Source organism: Mastomys coucha, unplaced genomic scaffold (assembly GCF_008632895.1).
Source record: "Mastomys coucha isolate ucsf_1 unplaced genomic scaffold, UCSF_Mcou_1 pScaffold7, whole genome shotgun sequence".
In the NCBI taxonomy this organism is placed as follows: Eukaryota; Metazoa; Chordata; class Mammalia; order Rodentia; family Muridae; genus Mastomys; species Mastomys coucha.
This window is the reverse complement of record NW_022196913.1, coordinates 29,049,747-29,069,937: the sequence shown is the minus strand read 5'-3', so window position 1 is coordinate 29,069,937 and position 20,191 is coordinate 29,049,747. Positions and strand designations below refer to the sequence as shown.

General features: G+C 43.9%; 1 protein-coding gene and 1 long non-coding RNA gene across 3 annotated transcripts in view; one reads left to right on the top strand and one right to left on the bottom strand.

Annotated features, from left to right (window-relative positions):
* Positions 1-20,191, bottom strand: part of Kiaa0319 (KIAA0319 ortholog) — a 65,223-nt gene that overhangs the window by 42,179 nt on the left and 2,853 nt on the right. For both annotated transcript variants that reach the window (XM_031359025.1, XM_031359026.1), the window contains exons 2-6: positions 11,551-11,698; positions 7,714-8,489; positions 7,003-7,189; positions 2,475-2,573; positions 180-277 (exon numbers count right to left, since the gene is read on the bottom strand). In XM_031359025.1, coding sequence (XP_031214885.1) covers positions 180-277; positions 2,475-2,573; positions 7,003-7,189; positions 7,714-8,489; positions 11,551-11,605 — 1,215 coding nt within the window. In that variant the 5' untranslated portion in view covers positions 11,606-11,698. The remainder of the gene's footprint in view (positions 1-179; positions 278-2,474; positions 2,574-7,002; positions 7,190-7,713; positions 8,490-11,550; positions 11,699-20,191) is intronic.
* LOC116082177 lies at positions 8,218-17,084 on the top strand. Its single transcript, XR_004115198.1, has 3 exons — positions 8,218-8,540; positions 13,504-13,664; positions 16,804-17,084. It is a non-coding gene; the product is annotated as an uncharacterized LOC116082177 (long non-coding RNA).

Below are 20,191 nucleotides of genomic sequence, written 5' to 3'. Positions count from 1 at the left end.
AAAAAAAAAAAAAAAAAGAAAGAAAGAAACCAAACAAACAAACAAACAAAAAAACTGCAGGCACACGCCATTATGCCTGGCTTCTTCATCCACTCTTAATCTTAAGAGGGAACTCTGCATCCAACAGCAAAGACTTTGCTAACTGGAGTATGAGCTGTGCAACCTGCCTTGCTACTTACTTGAGAGAGATGAAGAGTCGGCTTGTTTTCTTGTTTGATTTTACCTTGGAAGTCTACTGGGTGGCTCATTAAACTCCATTCATAGGAGTAAGTTGTGTCTGAGGGAAAGATCAGAAACAGGAATGCTTTATCAGATCTGAGAGGTCACCTTACAACCCTAAGGAGATGAACCACCTTGCAACATCAACTGCCTCAGACACGCAGAGCTCTGCTTCCAAGCCTCATCCCATGAGGAATCACAGGGTCTCTGTGTCTTTGCAAATAAAGAGAAACAAACAAAAACAAACTGATCATGAAAGTACACAAATAATAGAAAATAGTGACTAAATATTAAACCTCCCCAACCTCACTGTCAACACTTGAAAACCTTCCTTCTGGGCTGTTGCCAACACCTGATTATCCATATAATTCCTTTTTGTTGTTGTTGTTGTTGTTGTTGTTGTTTGTTACCTCCCCCCTTCAGCTCAGCCATTGGACTCTGGCAGTCTCTGCTTGGAGGCTACCACCTGGGGAGCTAAGCCAGTTGTCTGCAGACTGTCAGTTGTCTTTGAAGAAAGCTGCTTGGAACTTCACACCGAGATAGAACATGTCTACCAACATGCCTACCGCCTGAAGACCTTCCAAGTTGCTGGGGACTTTGTCACCTGACCTCTTCTGCAGTGTTTATGTTATGCAAATATCATGTAACCTAGAGATTCGGTTTCGGTTTTTCGTGTACCTATAAATATTCTGGATATTTTAAGTAAAGTGGAAGCCTTGATTGGGATGCAACTTGGCTTTGTGTTTTCTCTTGCATTTCTAACCCTCTATTTCAGGTCCTTTGGTCCTTCTCCTGAGAGAACCCAGTTCATGAAACTGCTGGCAGTTTCAGTTATTGTTTTAAGACAGGCTCTCTCTGTGAGCTCTGGCTGGCCTGGAAATCACTATATAGCAGTCCAAAGTATCTTCAACCTCACCAGATCTGAATGCCTCTGCCTCCCTAGTGCTGATATCAAAGGTGCCAAGAGCCACATCCTGCTCTACACACACTTCAATTGTATAACTCACTGTATCTTTTCTTCTTTTGATGAAAGGCAAATAGGTTTCAGCTCACTTGATTTTGACAGAGGCTTGTTTAAAGACACAATGTTACCTAAGCAGCCCTTGCACTAAAGCTGTCTGAAGCCTTTTGATAGCAGGGTAGTGTCTCATCTCGACTCAGGGACTCAGATGCCATTGACAGGCACCACTGTCTCTGTGTATGAAGTTTTGACCCACATGACCTGGGCAAGAATCGAGCTGACAAAGATGTAGGATGATGGCTCTGAAGCTCAGGAATAGTGGGCCCCTGGGTGAAGGGAAGGCAAGCACTTACACCTTGGCACAGTATTTAAATGTCTGAGTGGAGGTATTTTATGTGTGCGTGTGTGTGTGTGTGTGTGTGTGTGTGTGTGTGTGTGTGTGTGTGTGTATGATATGTATGTATGGAGTGTACGTATGTGAGAGTAAGTGTAGGTGTGCCACGCATGTGTGTAGAGGTCAGAAGACAGTCTCAGGTGTCAGTCCTCTACTTCCAACTTGTTTGAGATGGGATCACTTGCCATTCATCTCTGTAAGGGCCAGGTTGGTTAGCCTATTTCTCACTCCTGAGCCACAGGAGTGCTGGGGTTACAGATCGATGCTACCACCTAGGGATCTGAACACAGATTCTCAGGCGTCTGTGGCAAGCACTTTGCCCACGGTACCTCCCTAGCCCCTGAACATTTTTGAGTAGCTGGTCTGGAGTATTCTTAGAGCCTCTCATCTGGGTTGTTAAAACTACAGCATCTGGCTGGGCAGTGGTGGCATGCACCTTTAATCCCAGAACTTGGGAGGGAGGCAGAGGCAGGTGGATTTCTGAGTTCGAGGCCAGCCTGGTCTACAAAGTGAGTTCCAGAACAGCCAGAGCTACACAGAGAAACCCTAAAAAAAAATCCGGATTTGCAAGCAAGCCTCCTGCTGCATGTCAGTCCCTCTCCTCACAGTGGAATCTTCCTGGCCTTCATGGGTTGTCACAGACAGATTAAGGTCTTGCATGTGGCAACCCTTCCTATCTGGTATAACACTGTGTCCTTTCTAACCTGACCAGTTAAAGATTATGAACTATATTTAACTTCCAAGACAACTACTGCATTTATGCAGTAAAACTTGACCGTCCCCCACTGTGGAATGTTGTAGAAAAAAAGGCATCTAGCCCATGTCTCTGGAGACCTGCCCTGGGAGAGAATGCCCCAGCTCTACCAGTCTCTGAGTCACCCAAGAATACCAGACTCTCACCTGCAGGGGGCGCTGGCTCTACAGAGGCCTTCAGGTCCGCGTCTCCGTCCGGTAAGGTTAGTACTAGGTTATCTCCAGCAGACACAGCAAGTGCCTTTACTAAAAGTTAAACAGAAACAGTGCATGCCATTATCCAATACCATGTCTTCATAAATATAATCTGTTCTTAGAATGATCACTCCTCATATAATTTTACCTAAGGCAGTCCACCTTGGGGCCAGTCTGCTCTGTTATGCTGCAAGATAGGGTTTGTAAGTTTAAAACTTCCTACATGTGTTGGCACTGTGGAGGAAATAACCATTCAGAATGAGCTCATGTGTTGAGTGGCAGTTTTGTCAGTAGGTGAAGGATTACTGATGGCGTTTGTTTTCTCTGTTGCAACCAGCTTTTTCCTGACTCCCTGGTGAGTGGTCCTTACTTACAGAAAGGTCAAGAGTGCTCATAAGTGTCTCACTGTCATTAGCCACCCTACTCTGATCCAGGAACTCCTCATAAATTGTTGCTAATGGCCTAGCTCTTGGAGCTTTTCCAACAGGAAATCCAGGCAAGCTCAGTATGAAAAGGTAATTTAACTCCAGCAGCAGGAACATTAACTCTCATTAAAAGCAGTTACCTACTAATGCAGCAAAGCTCATTTACCGTACAACCTGAATGGCATCAGTATAGTCCTACCATGGCTTCGTAGGTTTGCCTCAATTGGGTGTTAGTTTCACTGTCATTCATAATTTGGTTCAGATATAAACTATTTGAATTGAGTTTTCTGGGACTCTAGCCCCTCCTGCCTCCATCCAAGCTTACCAAGAGCTGTGTCATTCTCAAAGATATCCCAATATTCCAATTATCACCATTAGCAGCCAGGGATCCCAATCCCAGGACACCTTCTCTTCCCTACACAGTTCCTCTTTCACCACAATCCCCTCCTCACTGAAGTTCAGGATCAAAGCCAATAAATTGGAGGTTATGGAACATCAGGGAGTCAAAACTGAGTAGGGCAGTTCTGAGTGCACCTCCGAGACCAGTGAGGTCTCAAATGTAGCTGAACCTTTATGGCAGTACTGACAGTGGTATTACTATTATCTGAGACAGAATCTTATACAACCCAGGCTGGTCTCTTATTCTAAATGTAGTCAGGAATGACCTTGAACTCCTGGTCCTCCTACCTCCATTTCCCAAGTGCTAGATGACAGACTTGCACGTCCACACTCACCTACAACCTTTGAACTGAGCTGTAGTCGATGTTGGAAGCATTAACCCCCACTGGCCTTCTGGACAATGGGTCTTATTTTGGTTTTTATTTAATTTTCTTGTCGCTGTAACAAAATGCCTGGCAGAAGCAACTTGAGGAAGGAAGGGTTTATTTTGCTCACAGTATGGGCGGGTACAGTCCATCTAGGCAGGGAATGCAAGGCAGTAGGAGTGCAAGGCAGTTGATCATGCTATGTCTACAGCAGGAAGCAGAGAGAGATGAATGCTGGTGCTCACGTTTTCTTTCTTATGCCATCCAGTCCCTGACTCATGGAGTGCTGCTGTTCACAGTGAAGGTCTTCCTACCTCATCAAACCTAATCTGGAGTAGAATGGGGAGGGGGGCAGCCCTGGCTGTTTTTTCCATTCTTCTTGGTTCCTCTTGAGGAAGTGGAGGGAGAATGCATCGGAAAGAGTAAGACTTAGTGTTTGAGATATTTAGGGTTGCCATATAATACCTATCTTAAGTCTAAGTCACTTTGTGTCAGTAGCAGACCTGCCTGAGTTCCACTGAGGCCAAAAGCTTCAAGTCTCTGATATTTAGCATCTCATCACAAAACATGAGGGGGTTAAGTAAAGCAAGTAGCCTTTGTTCTATCTCAGCAGGAACTGCGCAGCTCTGACTCCATGCCTGCTAGTTGAAGAAAAGGGGACACATTGAAAAGTGAGTTTCCAGGGCTGGTGAGATGGCTCAGCAGTTAAGAGAACTGACTGCTCTTCTGAAGGTCCTGAGTTCAAATCCCAGCAACCACATGGTGGCTCACGACCATCCGTAATGAGATCTGATGCCCAGTGTCCTAAGACAGCTACAGTGTACTTACATATACTAAATAAATTAATCTTAAAAAAAAAGAAAAGAAAAGTGAGTTTCCTATGAAAGTTCTCTAAGAAAAGGGGGATCAGGGAATTAAGTAAAGGATTAATTGCTAGTCTTTCCTTCTTGTCTAGATGCCTCTCACTTGTCTGACTAAGGGCAAGTTTGGAGCAATAAACTTCTATTGAACCAAGAAAGTCACACTCGAAGAAGGAAAAATGTTTACACAAGCAAATATGGATTAAACTCACATAAATTCATATATAGATTCATGTCTACACATTCATAAATCTCCATTCAAACCAGTTGGACCCAGCTTACATGCTATCTCATAATTACATATTTACACACACGCATCCATACTTACATGTATATATGGAGCAAAAGACCAACTGCCAGTGCAAAAAGAAGTCACTCACTCTGGATGAAAAACGAGCTCTGATCTTTATTGCATAGAGAAAGAAAAGGCTTCTACCCTTTTATTACTAAATGAATTAAACCCAAATCTTTAAGAAGAAAGCTCTGTTCTCTTTATTAAGAATAAGCTTGCCTTGATATTAAGAAAAGATCTGTTCTGTCCCATGGTAAGGAGAAGCCTGCCTGCTCCTTCTGCTCTCTCTACAGCTTTGTTTCCTCTTTCCCTCTCCATTCTATATATTGCTCTCTTAATATTTTAAGTTGCCTTATAATTTCTAAGTTATTCTACTCTGCATTCTCCTTCTAATCTTGCTCTCCCCTCCTGCTCTGATGTAACAATGTCCTCACTCTCGATGCCTTACTCTCAGTGCTGTTCCCAAATGCTATCTCCCCAATGTTATAACCTCCAGTGTAGTCTTTTCTAGTCTTTTTGTACTTTTTCTAGGAGAATAGATTGCATGATTTTTCCAAGCGTCCCTTTTTTACAAAAGTTCACTAGAAGTTTAAATATAAATTCAAGTCATTAAATGAGTAAGAAGTTTAAAACAGAGAATCTTTACATGCATATCCATTAAGAGTAATTATCTGGCTAAACATTCATCATCTGTCACCAGCTCTACTGGTTCATGGAGAATTAAAAACCATAACTTTTGTGACTAAGCTATTAGTGAAGTTTACATAGATAAACCCAGTCAATATTTTATCTTTTGCCCTTGCATTTACAGTAAATCCTTTGTTCCCTTTTTATGACCTTTGGTTAATAGTTTTATAACCTCTTGGAATGTGCTCTAAGTTGCAGATGCCTTCTTGCTATCTCAGAAGCAATTAACTCCTGACACTTGAAGACCGGCAGAGTTTTCAATGTAGTTTTGACATCAGAAAGGACTTAATAGCAGTCCTATTATAAAAGAGCTTAATAATTACTAATATAATTTTAGGAATTTTTATAGTATCATTATAGTATCATCATTAGGAATTAAGAAATCATCTATTTGTCTATATAGCATCACTACAAGACAGTATGTCTTCATTGTTTACAGAAATCTGCTCAAAAGGGTAGACTAATATCTAGTGATTGTTACATATATTTAATAATAACAGGAAAAGCATATTAATAGCAGGAATCTTTCTTGAAATGAAATCTCCTCGGCCTTGTCTGCAGAAGCAAATCAAACATTAACTATACAGTCCGTGGCAGAACCATCTCAGGAAGATCACCTGCTAGTTTTTAGCTTCTCCTTAATGGCTCCTGGCACTAATCTAGATAATCCTTCCTATTCTAGACTCCTATCTTGCCCCCCCCCCCCCCCCCCCCCCCCCCCCGTTCCACTCACAAAACCAGCTCTAGCCAACCAATCTCCTTCTGGTTCTTCCAAAATGTTGTGCATCTTGACCTCTCTTCCACACATGATGGAAGAGCTCACTCATGGTGCTGAGATTCAGAAATCAACCCTCTCAAGATGAGTGCTTTCCCATGGAGAGAAGCACTAGAAACGAGAGAACTTGGCAGGCCCTTCTGACCTGCCTTGTGGCTTCTGCTTCCAGCATCAGGACAGGATTTTTGCAGTTGCCTTATCTCCCCACTGAGATTACCCCAAAAAGAAATACAGCTGCCTTGTGTTCTTGCTAAAAGTTCATTAACCAGAAACATATACAACACTCAGTCCTGCTAGAGCACGTATTGCTTCACTATAGAACAGGCTAGACCCTTGTGAGCTGGTCCAGCCTAACCTGCCAGTCCCTCCTCCAAGAAGGCTTCCTGGCACCCCTGGTAGGGTCAAGTAACCTTCCTCTGCTGCTGTAGCATCCTCACACAGCACTTTCCATTGAGTATCAGCCTCATCTTTCCACCTGCCAGCCTCCTCCCCTGCTCTGCAGAGCCACAGAGGGAAAAGGCCACGTGCAACTCATCTTCTCCTAGGGGTATAGATAGAGCACTGTGATTGTTATTATGCCTCAAGGCTGGAGCCGAAGCGAGGACTAAACCTTAAACCCGTCACGGCTAGATTCTATATATATTAGATATCTTCTAATTATATTTTCCAGAAGTTACCTGTCCTGGAAGTAGTGGGTGACAAGGGCCACTCGGGTGAGGTCAGCACAGGGAGGACTGTACTGGTAGGAAATGTCGGGGTGCTGTGTTCTCTGCTCCATGGTGTGACTGTAAAAACGGAGTTTTTTTCCACCATGGCTGCGCTAGACTCCAGGCTGGCAGAAGGATTCTGGGAAGGCATTGGAACCTGTGGGATAAATTAACAAGGGTATATTGTTATGGGGGAAAAAAAACATCTATTGGGGCTGAAGAATAGGATAGCTGAGCAACAGATTGTTCGTGCCCACTCTCTCCAAATTCATACACTTAAACCCTAATCCCCATGGGTTGGTTTTCAGGTGAGGGGAAGGTAGAGTCAGGTAGAGGTCAGGTCATCAGGGTGACAACACTCATGAACAGTACCAGTGCCTTCGTTACTATAAGACAGAGCTGGGTGGTGGCGCAGCCTCCTAATTAGTGTACTCCACAGGCACTCATGTGGATGAGCTAGAAAAAGGAAACTGTGTTCTTTCCAAACGGCCTGCTTAGAGGAGGAAGCACAGCAAAAGGATGCTGTTCTGTTTCCGGTGAAGCTCTGACAAACATTCATCCTCTGGCATCAGCCTGGGGTAATGCCCTTAGGAGAAACGTCCTTGGGTTCCTCTAGCCTGAAAGAGTCTGGCAGAGCTTTAGCCCCGTGTTCCTTCCCTTGTCTATCTCCAGCACACCCACCTCTTTTCCGGAGCTATTGCTTGGTTGTTCTTGGAGCTGGAAAGTCTCTTCTCCCTCCAGTCCCTCTTCTGTAGGTAATGCGGTCGCAGAGGAAGGCCACACACTGCTCACTGCAGAGTGCCTGGCTGTAGCGGACCAAGTCGACTCATTCAGGACCTGCAGCTGCTCCTGGTCCAGTGGATGGGGCGTTGGGTCCTGCAGCTTCTCCGTGGAAGCAGCTGGGTTGTCTCCTGTAGCTGAAGCATTGACACCTCCCTCGCTGCTGGGCAGCAGGCTCCAGTCGGGATACTCGGCACTGCCTCTGGGGTCTTGTTGGTTGGAGGGCTGCAGAAGGCCCCGCTCCAGTTCCTTGTATTCATCAGAGTACTCAGCAGTCTCCTCTGGTCCCCCATCTTTGCCTAGAAAGGGCAAGTCCTTCCTGAGGTCCTCAAGGGAGTCTCCCCAAGCTCCTGAGGGGGAGCCCCTGCCCAGCATCATGTCTCCGTAGTCCAGCAGCTGCCCGGGCCTCTGGACAGGTCTGCGCACGAAAGTGAGGTAAGACCGGATGGGGCCTGTGGTCCTGGGCTCGCAGTTCTCCGAGCGCATGCAGTTCACCAGATAGCAGCTGCCCTCAAACCACCAGGCCAGGTCACAGGTGGGCAAGTCACAGCAAGCGGCTGTGCAGTCTCCCACGGAGAAGGTTTGAGACACCCGCATGATTCTAATGGTTTCCGGGTTAGGTGAAATGATGGCGTCGGAGTAAGTCCTGCCCTCAGAGCACTGCTGAGAGCTGCCACCTGAAGACCAGAGTGGTACATGATTCAATACCAAATTGAAAAAGCAGATTGGTAAGCAGACAAAGGAACTGCTCAGATCTCAAAAGAGGAAGCACAAATGACCCGTAAAGACTTCGGGGGGTAGGGGGGGGAAACCGGGAGGTGGTGGCGCAGGCCTCTAATCCCAGCACTGGGGAGGCAGAGGCAGGAGGACTTCTGAGTTTGAGGCCAGCCTGGTCTAAAAAGTTGAGTTCCAGGACAGCCAAGGCTACACGGAGAAAACCTTTCACGAAAAAAACAAACGAAAAAAAAAAAAAAAAAAGACTTCAGGAAAATATCCAAGCAGCATGTACACCTGCAATATAATCCCAGCATTTTGGAAGTGGAGTCAGGAGGATCAGGAATTTAAGGTCATCCTTGAGAGCTTGGAGGCCAACATGGGTGGGCTACATAGAGCCTGGTCTCAAGAAATCAAATCAAATGTAAGTTCATATACAGAATCTAGATTTAAAGATATATAACATATGCACATATATGCACACACAAGCGTGACTTAAAAGTAGAAAGGAGACTGCAAGAAGAGGAAGGCTTTGAAAGGAAGGGGAAGAAGAGGGTAACGGCGGGAAGCCGGACAGACCACTGTTGCAGGTAGCCCTGGGGCTAATTATATTTGATGTTAATTCCGTTCTCCGGTGAGGGCTTCGAACATGGAATGAGTCAGCACTCAGGTGATTTCCTGTAAACCCTCTTCCTACCTTAATTTCTAAAATAAAGGCTAGAGCTGGTGACTGGGCAGAGAAAGAGGGGAGGGTGGAGCTAAAGGTTTTGGGAGAAAAGGAGAGGGGGGGATGCCAGGAGACAGAGGAGGTGGGAGGAAAGCAGAGCAGAAGCATGGTATGAGGGGTCTCATAGATGGGAAGATGGTAGTGTAGAGCTAGATCCGCCCAATCTAGGCGCACAGCTTGTATTCATATTGAGTTGTGTTTTCATTGCTGGGGCATTTTTGGGTTGGAGAATTATCGCAACAGACCACCATGCTTTCCCTCATCAACAGAATGTAATATACACATATGTACACACACATATGCATATTCCAGGGAAACCACTCCAGAAGACCAGAGGCTCCTCCATCCCTGGCTATTCCGCCAGCCATCAACACTCCCTACAGAAGGGTCCACTGCACTAGGTTTCCACCCAGTCAGCCACCTGTCTTTCCAGAGATTCACCCATTGTTCACTCACTCATCCACCCACACACCCTCTATTCTTCCTCTTATCTTTCCATCCCGCTGTTCTTCTTTCTACCCACATAAGTTTTTTCAACTATGCATGTGCCTTTTTACCTATACATCCTATCTCTTTGTATAACTCCATTCTTCTCTACTTATGTCTCCTTTTTATATATCTTACAGCAAGCCTTGTGTAGAAACTAGTTATAGAAGTAACAGGAAAGTACTGAATCTTTGTTTTGTTGATGCTGTTAATAGATTTTGTTTTGTTTTGTTTTGTTTTGTTGGTTTTTAGAGACTGAGTTTCTCTGCATAGCCCTAGCTGTCCTGGAACTCACTCTGTAGTCCAGGCTGTCCTAGAACTCAGAAATTTGCCTGCCTCTGTCTCCCAAGTGCTGGGATTAAAGGTGTGTGCCACCACTGCCCGGTGTTTTGTTTTTATTTTTGTTTTTAATCTCACAGATAAATCATCTGAAAGGAAAATGTCTAGGAAGAAAAATATTTGTCCTCAGTACATATGTCTAATCAAATTTCTGTTTGGTTGGTTTTTGAGATGGGTCTCACTGTGTAGTCCTAGCTATCCTGGAATTCACAGGGATCCATCTGCCTCTGTTTCCCAAGTGCTGGGATTAAAGGTGTGAACCACTAGGCCTTGCTTTACATTCCACTTGGTTTTACTCAGATTCTCAATAATAAACTATTATTATTTCTATTACTAATAATAGAATTATTACTATTTCTACAGAGTCACTACAGTGGGCACTGGCATATACTGCACAGAGTGTGGCCTGTTCTTTTCTGTGACAAAATAGAGGCAGACCTCAACGGCATGGGGAGTTAGTTCCTAGTAACGGGTGATCATTCACAGTTGTTTTAATGACTGCGGCTTTAGTCAGACAGTTTCTAACAGGAAACATGTGAAAACAGCTGCATGGTGCATAGGAATCACCTCTGTGTGATCTATACATAGATCACTGTAACAGACAGACTTTTAGTGGCACAGTGGCAGGTGTCTCATTAGCATAGTAGGTAGATTAGCAGTATCATGACACAGGGCCAGAGCCATGAAGATTGCTCAGTGGGTAAAGATACAAGCTTCTAAGACTGATGGTCTGAATCCATATGGTAGGAGAAGAGAACTGATAGAACTGATTCCTATGAGCTGACCTCCACCTCTCTCTCTCTCTCTCTCTCTCTCTCTCTCTCTCTCTCTCTCTCTCTCTTTCTCTCTCTCTCTCTCTCTCCCTCTCCTTCCTCTCTCTCTCCCTCCTCTCTCTCTCTCTGTCTGTCTGTCTCTCTTTCTCTCTGTCACACACTCATACAGTGAGTAAACGCAACATAACACCAAATATCAGCTCTGTGGAAAGACTATTTCATCCAATGTAAGAGAAATTAGATCTGCCACACATGTTCCTTTTCCAATTAAAAAAAAAAAGTAGCACATGAAGCTGATGTCTCCAACACAAATCTGGTTTGTAAATCATGTGAATAGTTTTGGTCTATCATTTTTCTGAGGAGAGCTGGAATCCAGGACAGAGGAAACACTAATTTACTAGAGCTGACACAACAAATCTGCACCTCTTGGGAAGCTCAAGAGGGAACAGGGCAGCAGAGATTAAGGAACCCCAACCTCTCCACACACTGCATTTTCATAACGCCTCTCCTTGACTTATATGGAGACCAAGCCAGAAGTGTCTTCCTGGCCCACAGGGTCAGATGTGCTCTCATTCCCTTGAAGACATGCCTCCTGTCCTGCAGCAGGTGAATCAGAGCAGAATCATGGTTAATGTCTGGCCCTGGCCACCATAAACCACTCTCCGAGGAAATAGCGATGGTTTGCTAATGACTTCCTACCTGCCACGGCTGCCAGCAGCAGCAGTGAAGACAGTACTCCTGGGGGGGGCACCATTCTGCCTCATACAGGATGAGGCGTCCAAGGCAGTGGACTTGGTACAGACTCCCTTTGACGGTTGATAAGCCAGCCAGATGTAGCCTTCTAGAACTTCAAAGAAAAGAAAACAGAAACCAAAAAGAAGAAAGGATTAGGTGAATGTGGAATGAAACACACCATTCCTATCCTTATTCATGTTAATAGGAAAGCCATCCTGTTCACAGAATAGAGTCATATCCCAAGCAGCCAACTCTCCAGAGAGGTTTGTTGTTGTTTTTTAAAGTTTTATTTATTTATTTTATGTATATGAGTACACCATTGTTCTCTACAGACACACCAGAAGAGGGCATCGGATCCCATTACAGATGATTGCGAGCCACCTTGTGGTTGCTGGAAATTGAACTCAGGACCTCTGGAAGAACAGTTGGTGCTCTTAACCACTGAGCCATCTCTCTAGCCTGGGAAGTTTGTCAAAATACCCAGGACAGTTAGTTCCTAAGAAGACAAAACAAGCCGAGCACAGTGGCGCATGCCTTTAATCCCAGAACTCAGAAGGCAGAGACAGGTAGATCTCTGTGAATTTGAGGCCAGCCTGTGAATAGTGAGTTTCAAAAAGGTTTTATGTCAGGTCACCCTACAAACTGGAAATAAAGACCAATCAATTGAGAAAAACAAGGCTCTATATTACAGTGTCTTACAGCAAAGGGGTCAGCCACTGTCAACTGAGTTTAGCAGAGACTTAAAGGCAGAAGAGAGGAAAGGCTGTTTCTTGGAAAAAGGAGAGGCTTCCGGTGTGTTCGGAGAGGAAGCTGCTACTATGGGAGACAATCCTGGCAAGCTACAAGTGGGACATCCAATGATTAGTATAGGGAACTGTACTGGATAGTTTAATGTCAACTTGACACAAGCTAAAGTCATCTAAGAGGAGGGAGCCTCAATTAAAAAATGCCTCTGTAAGATAGGCAAGCTCTGTCGGGCATTTTCTTAGTAACGGATATGGGACGGCCCAACATATTGTGGGTAGGCCATTCCAGGTCTGGTGGTCACCTGTTCTATAAAAAAAGCAGGCTAAGCAAGCCGTGGGGAACAAGCTAGTAAGCAGAGCTCCTCCATGGTCTCTGCATCAGCTGTTGCCTCCACGTTTCTGCCCTGTTTAAGTTCCTGTTCTGACTTCCTTTTGATGATGAACAATGTTATGGAAGTGTAAGGCAAATAAGCTCTTTCCTCTGCAACTTGATTTTAGGTCATGATGTTTCATGGCAGCAATAGAAACCCTACCTGAGGCATGAGTATATTTGCTTTGTCTGGTTAGTCCCAAGCTAGGAAAAGGGGTTAAGAATTAGGGAATAAATAAATAAATAAATAAATAAATAAATAAAGTCCTGCCTACTCGGAGCTAACTGCTGTAGGAGGTATTTTTTAGCCTCCTGAAGCACTAGAGATGGCAATCCAGCTTCTCAGAAGTCTCTTAGCAGGCTGACTTCCTGGACTGTGTTATAGATAAAGGGTTGGGTTCCCAGGCAGGCTTCTATGATCCGTGGGTCAGAGTTCTGCTTTTGTCCAGCTACTAGCATTTGCACCTTCAGTGTCTCAGAGCCCATATTCCCTGTTCTTTCATTTCTAACACGTGAATATGTTCTTTACTTACCAGCTCCAATACCAGGACTTCTCAGAACTACAGATGGCCAAGTGGTAGAGGAGCTATGCTGTTGTTGCTCTTTGTTTATGGGTTTTAAAGCACTTGGGTTTGCATAAAGTCGTGGAAGACATAGAGTGAATAATAGATGTTTTACTGAACTTTCAAATCCATTGAAACCAAAACCTTTTGGCCATCTAGTAATTAAGTTTTTAAAGAGGCAAACACAATCTGAAGCCTGACATCATCCATTTGATCACTACCATATTTTCCCTTATAGAATGAAATGTTAATCCCAGTATTCAAGAGGCAGAAGCAGGATGATCCAAGTTCAAGACCAGCTCGGGCTACATGAGACTGCTTCCAAAGAGACAAAACATCCTTGTGGCTGGAGAGGTGGCCCAGGTGATCAGCAGGACCTGCTGATGGGTAGAACGGAAGGTGGGAGCTAAGGGCAAACCCCAGGGGAGTCAGCAAACACAAGAACAGGTGCCATTACTCAGAGAGGGAAACGCTTTGAGGGAAATGTGCCAGAGCTGCTATACAGGACACTGTGGGCAGCCACATCAATCCAAGACTTCCTCTGAGGTCTGAGTGAAAGGACAAAAAGAAATTTAGTTCTGTGGCCCCTGTCCAGGGACAGACTTGGCAGCACTTGGGAGGCAGAGGAAACTGGATCAGTGTGAGTTCCAGACCAGCATGGTCTACATAGCAAGTTTCAGGACAGCCAGAGCTACATAATAGAGAGACTAAGTCTCAAAACAAACTAATGGACAAACAAATAAATACAGAACAAAGCCCTTTGTGAAGGACAGACATACCCAGTCATACCAAGACAGAGATTTCCAAGATAACCTTCAGTCAGGCACAAATCCATACTCATGCAACAGACAGACAGAAGTCAGAAGACACAGAGAACCCTAAAGTAGAGAATTCAATGGCTCTCTTAGTTAAATGACACCAAGGGTAAGTTCTTTATTATTGGTGACTTGGAGTTCATTATTCATGCCTTTAGCCATGCAGACATAAATCCTACAACCTTAAAGAACTGAATTGTACAGTCACCAGAAAGAGCTTGCATGAAGCTTCTTCCTCGGAGCTTCCAGATAAGAATGTAAGTTGTTAAGTAATTGTTTGGTCCAGATGGAAACATTCCCCCCGCTGGAGGAGGGAGAACAGTTCCTCAGGCCCATGAAACTTACAGGGTCATAAGGCTCTTCCCTTGAGTTATGAAAAGTTATAGGTCAAGAAGACTCTTTAAGAGCTGGAGAGATTGGCTCAGCAGTCAAGAGCACTGACTGTTCTTCCAGAGGTCCTGAGTTCAAATCCCAGTACCTACAGGATAGCTCACAACCATCTGTAATGGAATCAGATGCCCTCTTCTGGTGTGTCTGAAGAGAGCGACAGAACTTATTAACATAAAATAAATAAATCTTTTTTTTTTTTTTTTTTTTTTTTTTTTTTTTTTTGGTTTTTTGAGACAGGGTTTCTCTGAGTAGCCCTGGCTGTCCTGGAACTCACTCTGTAGACCAGGCTGGCCTCGAACTCAGAAATCCGCCTGCCTCTGCCTCCCAAGTGCTGGGATTAAAGGTGTACGCCACCACCGCCCAGCTAATAAATCTTTTTTTAAAAGAAGAAGATTCTTAAGGAGTGTAGCTGCCTGCAACTGTCTCAGGAAACTCCAGTGTTGTAGTTTTGTGAATGGTCAGCCATGCTGGGTGGGCTTTTTTGGTGATGGAGTTGCTCCTATAAGTAATGCCAATGAGCTCATTGGTCTGTTCAGCTAGATAGAATTGCATTTTTGGAGTATTATTTCCCTCCCTATTTTCCCAGGAAAAGCCACACTGCACACCTCAATGGAAACTTGAGCTGAGTCTTGATTCGAGTCTCTCATAAATTCTAGCAAATGTATGAAGCTTTAAGTCACTATTTTTGTAATAATTTATTCTATACAACATCAAACTAATACAGCAAGTAGGGTAGCCTGACTGACATTGTAAAATATTATAAGGTCTTGTAAACAACACTGCAGGCTAAGAAGGCATGGTGAGTCCTATTACTTGGGACTAGAAAAACGCAGAGCCATAAACTGCAAGATCAAAAAACAAACAAAAAAATAGGAAGATTGCAAAGATATCTTCATTACTAGAACTTTGTTCGGGGACTCAGTAAAGAAGTAATTTAGAAGTATCTACACGGGGCTGTGAGATGGCTCAGCGGGTAAGAGCACTGACTGCTCTTCCAAAGGTCCTGAGTTCAGATCCTAGCAACCACATGGTGGCCACAACCACCCATAATGAGATCTGATGCCCTCTTCTGGTGTGTCTGAAGACAGCTACAGTGAATTACGCCAGAGTGAGCGGAGTGGGGGTTGGGGGGCCTGGAGCGAGCAGGGCTGGCAGAGGTCCTGAGTTCAACAGCAGCCACACACATGATGGCTCACAGCCATCTATACAGCTACAGTATACTCATACACATAAAATAAAATAAATCTTAAAAAAAAGTATCTCCACATTGACTGTGGCTTAAATATATATAGTAGGCATTTTTATGGGCTGTAGAAATAGTTTAGGAGTTAAGAGTGCTTGCAGCTCTTGCAGAGGACTTGTTTGGTTCCCAGCATCTACACTGGGCAGCTCACAACCCCATGTAGCTCCAGTTCCTGGGCATCTAATGTCTTCTGGCCTCCAAAGACACACACCCATGTACACACACACACACACACACACACACACACACACACACACACACACACAAATAAAATAACTCTTTAAAAGTCCTTAAATGATAAAAGTTCAATAAAAACACGCAGGCAACTCAGCTATTGAATTTTAGAATAGAAACTGTATTTATACTTGATCTGAACCAAAAAGCTGAGATAATACTACTATAATCCAAAATGCAACTCAAAGAAGTAAAAAGCTGGGAAAAAAGAACCATAAAGTAACAAACAGTTCATATACATTTACTGATAGAATTCACAAGCTTTTGGAAGAGGTAAAAAAATGGATATATAAGTTATGAGACTGAGAGAGACTGAAGGGACTCAGTTCTCCCTAGGATGCTGGAGCAGGAGACAAGCCCTTTCAAAGACTGTTAAAGACTATCGTCTTTGGTTCACTGTGATTAGAACTGTTGGCCTTAGCTTTGTAGTAAACATACCTTTTTTGGGGGGGGAGGGGAGAACCAGGGTCATACCATTTTACCTCTGATTTGCTGTTGTATACTAGGACGTCCTCAGGACTCACGGAGCCTCTGCTTCCTAGGAGCTGGAATTAAAGGCACGCATAAAATACCTAACTTCAAACATGCGTTTAATCACTTCTGGGAGTGAGACTATTAATAACGTGATATTTAGCCAGGGATGGTGAAGTACACTTTTAATTTCAGCACTGGGGAGACAGAGGCTGATGGATCTCTGTGAGTCCGAGGTTAGTCTTCTGGTCCATATAACAAATTCTGACATAGCCAGAGCTATGCAATAGAAAGACCCTGTCCAAAAACAAAAATAAAATAACAACAACAAAACCAATAACAACCAAAACAAACAAACAAACAACCCTTGCCATTTCACTTGTAGTTGGCGGCAGCCTTGAGGAGCCGTATCAGCCATGCAGGTTCTCTTGGCCCACTTTAGTCCTGGCTTTCCGACTACCCACTGCTCTGAAGATTCTTCTAACCCCTTGAGGAAGCTGCAAAGCAACTACAGCTGTTTGCTGCTGAAGCTGAACTCTGACTCTGAAAGTCACCATTCCAGCCATGGGTCCAGCAGCCTTTCTGTCATCATAAACCAAGATGACCCTGCGACCATTTCACACAGGACAAGAAGCCACTCTTAAAATTAAAAGAGATTGCAATCAGCTCTCTTAGTTAATATTTGAATAATTTTATGGAAAAAATTTGAGAATATGAATTGGAAGAGGGAAAACTGTATGAAGAACACACACACACACACACACACACACACACACACACACACACACACACACACACACACACACATATATATGGTTGTTTGAATAAGAATGGTCCCCATAGCCCGGTGGTGGTGGTGGTGGTGGTGGTGGCGGCAGCAGCAGCGCACGCCTCTAGTCCCAGCACTTGGGAGGCAGAGACAGGTGGAATTCTGAGTTCGAGGCCAGCCTGGTCTACAAAGCGAATTCCAGGACAGCCAGGGCTACACAGAGAAACTCCATCTTGAAAAAAAAAAAAAAGAAGAAGGATTATTAGGATCAGGAGGTGTGGCCTTGTTGGAGTAACCTTGTTGGAGGAAGGGTGTCACTAGGTGTGGGCCAACATCTCTCTTGCCTGCAGATCAAGATGTAGCTCTCAGCTACTGCTCCAGCACCGTGAGTGCCACTAAGCTTCTAAGAGGGTTATACTAGGATAACCCTCTGACACTGTAAGCAAGCCTACAGTTAAATCATTTCTTTTATTAGCGTTGCCTTGGTCATGACGCCTCTTCACTGCAATAGGATCGTGACTAGGACAGAAGTCAGAACCAGAGAGTTTTCTACTGCTGTGATAGGCCTGACCATGCTGTCTGTTGGAGGACTGTGGAAAGAGTCCTCTGCAAGAGCAGTATGCGCTCTTAACTGCTGAGCCATTGCTCCAGCCCCTCTTGTCAACCTTCAAGCTCCCTCATTAGTAGAACAGGTTGAGCTGGTAATGGAAGATGACATCGGTGGGATTACACAGTGGCAAAGGCAGCAGCTGCCACTCCAGCAGCTGGCAGGCAGCAGCAGTAGCAGCGGCAAGAAGGCAAGTAGAGTGTTCTAGGCAGCTGCCAGGGGCAGAAACATTGGGTGCAGAAGAGCATAGGTTAAAAACGGTTGGCCCAGTCTCTGGAAGAGTCCCATGGAGCTGCCAAGAGCTGCCAAGTAACAGGTGAAAATCTGGGATATTTTACTCCCAAGAACTGTAACTATGGCCGCTGTCCAAAGGTCCTGTCTGGGTCCAAGGGCTGTCACAGTAGACACCCTAAGGCCGAAGGTCCCAACCCCCAAGGCTTTCCCAGATATTGTAACATGAGCAGGCACAGAACTTAGTGCTTCAATAGAGCCAAGTGCCAGGGCTGCAGGTAGAGTAGCCCAATTACAGCTTACAGCTCCAAGTGCTCAGAGCCTTAAGTCTCTGGCTTCTAAAGTCAGGTACAGTAGGGCTTCTGCTTGGCTTTAGGGCATGGGCTTGGAAGGCTCTGGGCCAGCACTGGGCATCTGAAGACCCGGAACTACTGACATCTGAACCGCTACACTGACAGGAGGGACCGTTACCTACTTAGCCATATTAATGGCCCTGGTGGTGGGGTTTTGTTGTTGCTTTTGGGTTTGTGGATTTTTGGGGGGGGGGCAGTGGGGGGCAGGGTATCATGCAGCCCAGATTAATTTCAAATTTACTATATGGCCCAGGATGACTCTGAATTCCAGAGCCTCCTGCCTCCCTCTTTCGAGAGCTGGAATTACAGACATGTACCAGTCATGCTCAGCTCAATTTTATTACTCAAAAACACTTCAGCAAAGCTGACAGAGAAAATGTAATACAAGGGGCAGAAACTCCCCAGAATTGAAAGAAATTGATGGAAAATAAAAATTCCCCACTCTAAGACATTCTGAGCAGGTGCAATAGTGTGAATTTGGATCCTCCCAAAATGCATTTGGAACTTAAACTCATATTATGAAATGTAGTAAGGGCAGAGCTCTAATGGATAGGATTTGTATTATGTGGGTTTTTTTTTGAGACAGGATCTATGTAGTTTTGGCTAGCTTGTAAAATAGATTTTTAAAGGAAATAGAATAGTAACCTACCAGTTACTTTATGCCTTTATATTTTATATTTGTAAGAAAGCAAATCTTCTTTCAGAGTACTAAATGTAATTAACTGGGTATTAAATTGGCATGCTTTTAGATCAGATCTGTTATATTTATTGTTTTTATAAAGATATTACAAGGAAAGATGCATGAATTTTCTGATGTTTCTAGTGAAACTTGACTTTATTCATCAAAAAAAGTTTTGGTCACATTAAAGTAATTCTACTTTTAGTTACATATTATTTTGAAAAAAATGAATTTTTTTTCCTGAACATTTTTATCTCAGGTTAAATTCTTATTGGACTGGAGAGGTGGCTAAGAGCACGTGCTGCTTTCCCAGAGAACTTGTTTGGTTCCCAATACTCGTACAAGCAGCTCATAACCATCTATAACTCCAACTCCCAAGGATCTAGCAGTCTCTTCTGCTTCCTGTGGGTACCCAGACACATGTACCATACATGCAGCTACATAGTTTTTTATTTTTTATTTTTTTTAAAATGTAACTTGTTCCTTCTTAAAGTTTTGTTATTTTCTTTTTGAAACAATATCTTAAAAAAAAAAAAAAAACTGACCTAGAACTTGATAGATTAGCCAAAGATGAACTTGATCATCTTGCCTGAATTCAGAAGTTAAGCTGGGTGTGGTGGCACATGCCTTTAATCCCAGCATTCAGGAGGCAGAGGCAGGAGGATCTCTGAATTTGAGACCACCCTGGTCTATATAATGAGTTCCTTGACAACTAGGGCTATACAGAGAAACCATGGTTTTTTAAAAGGTATTTGTATAATATTATCTTATTTTAATTATTTTCTAAATGGGCCTCTAAGTTTGGATTCTAGCACCTAGGTCAGGAAGCTCACAAATGCCTGGAACCCTAGCTCTAATAGTTCAAATTCCATATGTGGCATACAGACACACCCACACACCAATCAGAAATAAAAATGTTTACTAAAAACAAAACAACAGCATCCCTCTGTATTTCCAAAGCTGGCCTCTAACACTAGGGTTTGAGCAATCCTTACAGCTCAGCCTGTAGGAATTCTATTGTCTTCTTTTAATTCTTATAGAAATTCCACTGAGTAGGCCTTACTATTTTCTCTATTTTACAGAACACTGAGGTTTAGAGGTTATAGTTTTCTTTCCTTTTTTTTTTTTTTTTTT